Source organism: Bufo gargarizans, chromosome 10 (genome assembly GCF_014858855.1).
Source record: "Bufo gargarizans isolate SCDJY-AF-19 chromosome 10, ASM1485885v1, whole genome shotgun sequence".
In the NCBI taxonomy this organism is placed as follows: domain Eukaryota; kingdom Metazoa; phylum Chordata; class Amphibia; order Anura; family Bufonidae; genus Bufo; species Bufo gargarizans.
The window spans coordinates 53,687,656-53,695,832 of record NC_058089.1 but is presented as its reverse complement, the minus strand read 5'-3'; the positions used below and the strand labels follow the sequence as shown (position 1 = coordinate 53,695,832).

The 8,177-nt window shown below is 49.7% G+C and overlaps 1 protein-coding gene across 3 annotated transcripts; it reads right to left on the bottom strand.

Annotated features, from left to right (window-relative positions):
* Window positions 1–229: 229 nt before the first annotated feature.
* KCNA4 (potassium voltage-gated channel subfamily A member 4) lies at window positions 230–2,605 on the bottom strand. Of its 3 annotated transcripts, none has more exons than XM_044270561.1 (2): window positions 2,472–2,605; window positions 230–2,390 (listed from the first exon to the last, which is right to left on the bottom strand). In XM_044270561.1, the coding sequence occupies exons 1-2, from the start codon at window positions 2,603–2,605 to the stop codon at window positions 533–535; spliced, it is 1,992 nt and encodes a 663-aa protein (XP_044126496.1). In that variant the 3' UTR covers window positions 230–532. The 3 variants fall into 3 exon arrangements, with proteins under 3 accessions (XP_044126496.1, XP_044126497.1, XP_044126495.1); XM_044270562.1 differs by having other exon boundaries at window positions 230–2,414; window positions 2,496–2,605; XM_044270560.1 differs by having other exon boundaries at window positions 230–2,605.
* Window positions 2,606–8,177: the final 5,572 nt, after the last annotated feature.

The window sequence follows — 8,177 nt, the reverse complement described above, 5'->3', positions numbered from 1 at the left end:
ACGTTGCAACAGCTAGAAAGTGACAGGTAGGTGACCACCAAGTCGGCAACCTCTGAATGTTGTGAAACTACAACTCCCAGCATGCACGCTTGCTCGGCTGTTCTCAGCACTCGCATGAAAGTGAATGGAGCATGCTGGGAACTGGTTTCCCAGCAGCTGGAGCGGCGGAGGGTGCCAACCCCTGCTCTAGCTGCAGACAAAAGCTGGGCTTTACCACACGTCAGTAAATAATCTCCTGCAGTTACTGACATGGTTGCTTTACATACACAAAGCCAAAAAAATAAAATAAAAAAACAGGCACTGAAATTCTGTAATTTGTGTCTGGTCCCAAGGTAGGATGTTCTTACAAGAGGAAGCCACTTAATATTTCCTATCTGATCAGAAACCCCCAGTAAGTTTTAGTTTTTTGTACTTTTCTGATCAGATTTGCATATTTTCATATTTTCTTTTATAATAATCATTATCACCGCACTCTTCAATGCATAAATAGAAAGTTAAAAATAAAAAATAAAAATTATAATAAAATAAAATTTCACACATCGGTCTCCAGCGTCTTTAAATTCACACAGTTATACTTAATGGTCTCATTGCCATTGCCCTGGGTGGACTTGTCCCTGACGCACAGAGACTCCTTGAGCCCTTCTTCCATCTCCAGATACTCTGACTTGTCCTGGAGAGAGGAAGAGGACGAGCTCCTCAACTTCTTCAGCAAAGTGGTGGGCAAGTATGGGCAGCTGGAGCTGCTGGCCGCCAAGGGCGTCTGCTCCTCGTTCTCCGTCTCCCTGTGGTAGAAATAGTTAAAATTGGAGACGATGACTGGCACGGGTAAGGCGATGGTCAACACCCCGGCGATGGCACACAGGGAACCAACTATCTTTCCCCCCACCGTGATGGGTTTCATATCTCCGTAACCGACCGTGGTCATGGTGACCACCGCCCACCAGAAGGCATCCGGGATGCTATGGAAGTGCGTGGTGGGCTCGTCGGCCTCAGCGAAGTAGACGGCGCTGGAGAAGAGGATGACCCCGATGAAGAGGAAGAAGATGAGAAGCCCAAGTTCTCTCATGCTGGCCCTCAGGGTGTGCCCCAAGATCTGCAGACCCTTGGAGTGCCTGGACAGCTTGAAGATTCGGAAGACCCTGACCAGGCGGATTATTCTCAGGATGGCAAAGGACATGGCCTGCTGTTGCTGCCCAGTGCCCTGCAGGGGGTGCTGCTGCTGCTGCTGTTGATGCTGCTGGGGCTGATTGCCAAGCTCAGTGCCCAAGGTGATGAAGTAAGGCAGGATGGACACAATGTCTATGATGTTCATGATGTCCCTGAAAAAGCCAGGTTTACTGGGACAGGCGAAGAGCCTCACTGCAAACTCAAAGGAGAACCACACGATGCACACAGTCTCCACGATGAAGAAGGGGTCATTGAAGGCGGTGTGCCCGCTCTCCGGTGCCCACAGGGTGCCATTGTAAGCCCCGAACTCATCCGAACTCCCCCGAGAGCCCAGCGGGGGCAGCAGGCTGTCCTTGTCATCCCTGAACTCAGGTAAGGTCTCCAGGCAGAAGATGACGATGGAGATGAGGATGACCAGCACGGAGACGATGGCGATGCCCCGGGCCGGCCCGGAGCTCTCCGGGTACTCGAACAGCAGCCACACTTGCCTCTTGAATTCGTTCTCCGGCAGCCGCTTCTCCTCCTCCTTGACGAACCCTTCGTCCTCCCGGTATTTGAGCAGCGCTTCCTCCCCCAGCTCGTAGAACTTCACCTCCTCCGAGAAGATGTCGAAGGGGACGTTGACCGGTCTCTTCAGCCTCCCCCCCGACTGGTAGTAGTAGAGGATGGCGTCAAAACTAGGTCGGTTTCGATCGAAAAAGTACTCGTTTCGGAGCGGGTCGAAATAACGCATCCTCTTTTCGGCGTCACCGAGCAGCGTCTCCGGGAACTGCGACAGCGTCTTGAGCTGCGTTTCGAAGCGCAGCCCGGACACGTTAATGACGACCCGCTCGCAGCACTCGAACTCGCTGTACACCGGGTGGTAACCGGGGCTCCGGTCCCGGCTGCTCTCCTCTCCGCCGCCGCCGCCACACAGGTAGAACTTCTGCTCTTCATCCTCCTCCTCCTCTTCTTCTTCCCTCAGCATCATCTCCTCAGAGCCGCAAGGAGCCAGCTCCGAGGGGAAGGTGCCTCCGTCTTCTTCTCCTCCTCCGCCGGCGCCTCCGCTGCCGCATTCGTTGCCCGCTTGGTAGTGCCGGCTCCTCCACCTGTGGCAGCCGCCCAGAGGCCAGTACTTGCGCCGGTTTCCTCCTTTCTTCCTCCTCTGAGATGCTGCTTGTTGCTCGGGCTGGGGGGCGCGCTTGGCGTTCCCGCCGCCGCCGCCGCCACCACTACTATTACTACTGTTGATATTGGAGGCGGGGGCGCGCCCAGAGGATTGACAAGCCACGCCCCCCGCGTTCCCGCCTTCGGCTTGCTGCTGCTGCTGTTGCTGCTGCTGCTGCTGAGCGCGGGAGTGCGCCAGGCGTTCCCGCTCTCGGGCGCGAGCTTGCGCGTACCCGTAGGGCAGGTGGCTGCTGCAGCCGGAGCTTTCCGCGCTCACCATGGCAACCTCCATCTCTGAAGTCCCTTGTGTGTGTGTGAAGATGCTGCTAGGGACGTGTGACAAGTGGCTGCTTCATGTGCCACCCAGCCATGGCCCAGCCTCAGCCATGCATGTCAATAGGGAAACAAAGCAGGGGGTCCAATCCAGTGTAAAGTCATCCCAGCCGCCACTTGTTTCTGTCACTTTCCCTCCAAAATGGCAAAAAAAAATAAAAAATGGTGACGGGTATCCAATATATAGGTTTTGCAAAAAAAATAAAAAATCACTTAATATCCACAGGAGGCATTGGGATCTTCAGGGTGCCCCCCGCCATGGGCGCCTGCCCGTCCTAGTGGTCCATCCTTTAAGGTCCGAAATTGCATGCAGTCAAAGGGTTAAATCCACCCAATCGGATCAGGAGAAGGCGGTGGGTCCTGGAAGCGTCTCGCCAGACTCCTCTACTCCAGGGCGGGGCGTTCCATGGAGCGCGACAGGAGGCTCATTTTACCACAGTCAATAGGATGGGCGTGCGGTAGCTTGGCGGGATACCTGCGGGGGCCCGTACCAAGGGGAAGAAGCCTCCGGGAGCCATCACTTGGTGGGCGCCGCTGCTCTCCTCCCAGTGACTTGTCTCCATTCAGCCATCTCTCTAACGGCAGCGGATGGGGACGTCGAGCCGAGCGGATCCTCCATGGAAAAGACCGGCGGGGGAGGAGGAAAGCGTCTGTTCTTTCGGTTCACGCCAAGTTGGTGGTCGGCCTGGAACACACAACGAAACGGGAGGGGAGAAGAAGACTTTACTATGGGTTCTTACCCAGGCCCTGCCGGACGAGAGTGCGGTAAACGGATAGAGATGGACGCTCAAGGCCTCATGCACACAGCCGTAGCGCAAATTGCAGAACGCTGACAGCGGCCGCGCGTGTTCCGCATTTTGCTGAACGGAACGTCCTGCCCTCTATAGAAGGGTCCAATCCTATTCTTCTCCGTAACGGACAAGAATAGGACACGTTCTATGTGTTTTTACAGAACGGACATATGGACACAGAATGCACACAGAGTCCTTTCCGCTTTTTTTTTTTTTTTTTTTCGGCCTCACTGAAGTGAATCGTTCTTCATACGGGCCGCCAAAAAAAAAAAAAAAAGTAATGGACACGAGATAAAAAATATAATTATGTGCATGGCCGCGTGCGTTCCGCATTTTGCTAAACAAAATGTCCTGCCCTCCATAGAACGGTCCTACACTTGTCCGTAATGCGGACAGGGATAGGACGCGTCCTATATTTTTTACGGGGCCGCGGAATAGACATTGAAGTGAATGGGTCCGCTTCCGACCCGCGGACAAAAACAACGGTCGTGTGCCTGAGCCCAAATTAGGCTACTTTCACACTTGCGCTTGATCGGATCCGTTCTGAACGGATCCGATCATATTAATGCAGACGGAGGCTCCGTTCAGTACGGATCCGTCTGCATTAATAACTTAGAAAATTTTCTAAGTGCGCAAGATGCCTGAGCGGATCCGTTCAGACTTTCAATGTAAAGTCAATGGGGGACGGATCCGCTTGAAGATTGAGCCATATGGTGACATCTTCAAGAGGATCCGTTCCCATTGACTTACATTGTAAGTCTGAACGGATCCGCTCGCCTCCGCACGGCCAGGCGGACACCCGAACGCTGCAAGCAGCGTTCAGCTGTCCGCCTGTCCGTGCGGAGGCGAGCGGAGCGGAGGCTGAACGCCGCCAGACTGATGCAGTCTGAGCGGATCCGCGTCCATTCAGACTGTATCAGGGCTGGACGGAGGCGTTTGGGTCCGCTCGTGAGCCCCTTCAAACGGAGCTCACGAACGGACCCATGAACGCTAGTGTGAAAGTAGCCTTAGAGAGGCAAGGGGGGGGGCGTGCACCTCTCTAAATCAAGCCTCCTCTCATCCGTTTACCGCCCGTCTCGTCCATTAGGCCGCAATCACATGATATTAACAACAAAACGAACAGCAGCGACGGCGCCGCCTATCAATCAGGGCTCTCTAGCTTATTCAACAGGGAGCTTTTCGAAAAGCCCTTGGGAAAACCAGAGCTTTTATTCTTAATTCCCTTTTAAAGCGACAGCGCGCTCGTTATTTCTGCTTTCCAAGTGGCTTTTGCAGCAGCTACAGGTTTCCCCCCCCCCCCCCCCTCTCTCTCTCCTTTCCTGCTCAGGATAACATCTGCAATGCTGGGATGGTGCAAATATCATGCAAGGGGGGCAAGAATCTCAAAAATAGGAGAACTTGGTGTAAAATGAGCATCGTTATCAGGAGAGACATGGAGGCTGCAGGTATGGCTAGCAAACAGGTTTACGGCTCGTAGATGTACTTACAGTTCAGGCATCTGTTTGCACCCGTTTTTTCTCGATTTATTTCCGCAGCTGCAGGAGTTGACGGACTCCAGACAGAGAAGACGATTTGTAAAGCCCGGATTCCTCGCATCTCGTTTTTGCAAAACTGCTCTTCCTCCACCCTCCTTGTGGCTGGCTCCGCACGTCGGTTCGTATTCCCATGTCCTCATCTGACTGTCATATTGACAAAAGGGATGAGGACCGCTTAGAGATTTCTCCCCACGACGAGCGTTTTTAATACTCCGCGTCTCAGCTTGGACCAAATCTACAGCTTAGCATCCTTCAGCATCCTCCGGGCAGATTTTACAGTGCAATGGGCTAGGATCCACACAGGAGGAAGAGAGAGCAGAGCTAGCCCAAAGAAGCCTGCCCATAAATCAGACTGTTATAGGCACAAGTGCCGTGTCTCCCTGCAAGTCTCCAATTCCCAATTGTGTTTATGTATCACTGAAGGACAAACGAGTGAGCCCAGCCTGATTTATTCCCAGGGCTCCCCGGCTCCAGAGCAGCCTCTAGTGGAAACGAGCGGGAAGTGCGCTCCTTCTAACAAATTCACATTCCCTACCAAGAATAGAGAAATAGCAATAATCCAAGCAAATATTCCCAATTTTAATTACGCAAAACCTATTGGTCCGGGGAAGGAAAACAGTGGTCAGTAGAATAGAATTATCTGTGGTGGGCTTTATCCTTCAGCTGGAATCACACGTGCAGTTTTTGATACAGTTTCTTTTTGAGGCAAACCAAAAAAGTGGAATGGGAAATATGGAGGAAGCATATAAAGCAGGGATCAGCAACCTCCTGCGCTCCGACTGTTGTGAAACTACAACTCCCAGAATCCTAATTTTACTTCTTTGGGAGTTACAAGAACACCAGAGCCAGTGTGCACGCTGGGGGTTGTAGTTTCACAGCAGCGGGAGCGCCGAAGGTTGCTGAACCCTGATATAAAGGATGCACTTCTGGCTTTGACTAAAGAAAACAGCATCAAAAATTGTATGTATGTTTCCAGTCTAAGGGAGCGCCTTTTTTTGAGCTAAGTTGTGGCGTGGAAATTTCACCAAAAACCCACCGGCGGCCGCGTCCTGTCTGCCTCCCATACATCTCATTCAAAATCCGTCGTGTGAACATAACCCTAAGGATATCTGCAGATTACATGCTGAAAAACTGCAGCATAAAACAGTACCAGTAAAGTAAATGAGGTTTGACATTGAGGCCTATGGCTTCTTCAGTATTTTGCGGTCCGCAAAAAATGGATCAGCAAAAAATACGGATGACATCCGTGTGCATTCATTTTTTTGCGGAACGGAACATCTGGCCCCTAATAGAACAGTCCTATCCTTGTCTGTTCTGCGGACAATAATAGGACATGTTCTATCTTTGAACAAAACAGAAATACAGAGTACATTCCGTTTTTTTTTGCGGACCTATTGTAATAAATGGTTCCGTAAACGGAACGCAAAAAACGAAACGGAAAAGAAATTGCACATTTTTTCCAGGCGGAAATAGATCTTCCATGCAGAGTTTGAAATCCTCACTCAGCTTGTATATTGTTTCTGCAGATTTCAACAAAATCTGCAAGCAACGCAAGTGGATTTTGGTGCGGAATCGCAGAGAAATACGCAGAGAAATTCTGTTTAAAAACCCACACCTGTGTGCAGGTAAGTTTGGGCTCCTTCAAACAAACTATTTTTGCAGCATTTTCAAATGCTTGTAAAAAAAAAAAAAAAAAAGAAACTGCGTGTTTAAGTGTTTTTCATGGCATTTTTTAAATTCTTTTTTTCCTGGTGTTTTTCAGGTCCTAATAAGAAGCCTACAGGAAACGGAGGAAAAAGTTTCCATATCCAGAGCCTTCAATATTTAGAAAAAACATGCTATGTATGTAAAGTGTTTCATATTTCACTATTTGCTACTATTGACATTAGGGCGGGTTCTCACCAGCGTTATAAATTCCGTTATAGGTTAGGGCGGGTCCTTTTTTTTCCGTCATGAATAACGGAACAAAACTGAACCGTTATTTGTGCCCATACACATGTATTAGGACAGAGCAAAACAGAATGCCTCAAAAAGGTTTCCGTTTTGCTTTCCGTCCTAGAATTCCGTTATATTTCAGTATAACCCTGTTATAATGGAACGCTATAATGGAATTTATAACGCAAATGCGAACACGCCCTAATATCGAGATTTTAAACCTAAAAATTTTTTTTTAAAAGCTGCAAAACTTTGTGAAACCAGCCCGAGAAAGTAAATCCTTCATGTCATTCGTCACTACATGTCTACATATTCATTTGGACAGAATTAAAAGCTATAAAAGTCATAATTCTCTGCAGTCCCTGATGCATTTATCTCCACTGGGCCTGCGGCGATTACGTGGTGTCTATCATTCCCATGACAACTATAGCCAGTCACCGGTCCCAGAAGTTGCCTGCCGTTCATGCACATGTGACCACTGAGGCCGGTAATTGGCTGCAGCGTTCATGGGAACGATGAATAGCATTGTCATCACTATGGGCCTAGCGTGGTGGGGATTGGAACGGAGACGCAGGAGTGGTGGGGCGTTTTAAAGGTGAGTAAGGTGTTTATTTTTAATTTTACACAGCCTTGTACCCTATGCCAAATTTTGAATAACCCCTTTAACATAGTAACATAGTACATAAGGCCGAAAAAAGACATTTGTCCATCCAGTTCGGCCTGTTATTCTGCAAGTTGATCCAGAGGAAGGCAAAAAAAAAAAAAAACCCTGTGAGGTAGAAGCCAATTTTCCCCACTTTAGGGGAATAAAAAATTCCTTCCCAACTCCCATCAGGCAATCAGAATAACTCCCTGGATCAACAACCCCTCTCTAGTAGCTATAGCCTGTAATATTATTACACTCCAGAAATACATCCAGGCCCCTCTTGAATTCCTTTATTGTACTCACTATCACCACCTCCTCAGGCAGAGAGTTCCATAGTTGAAGGGAGTCTGTCAGTAGTTTTGGGGTTGCAAAACTACTGACAGCACCAGGTATAGGCTGGTGAGAGCAGGACAAACATGCAATTTGTGGAGGTTTTATTATCAGGAGTAGTGAGCATATGAACTTTAATTCTGCAAGATTCTGCTCTAGCAAGTGCACTGGAGGCGGAGCTTCACTGTGATCTGCTCTCTGCATTCAGCTGCTTTCCAGCCTCTCCCCTCTGCTTTGAGGGACAGCTGTAGTGATGACCTGGTTGGATGCTACAGATGTCACTTAGAGAGAGGA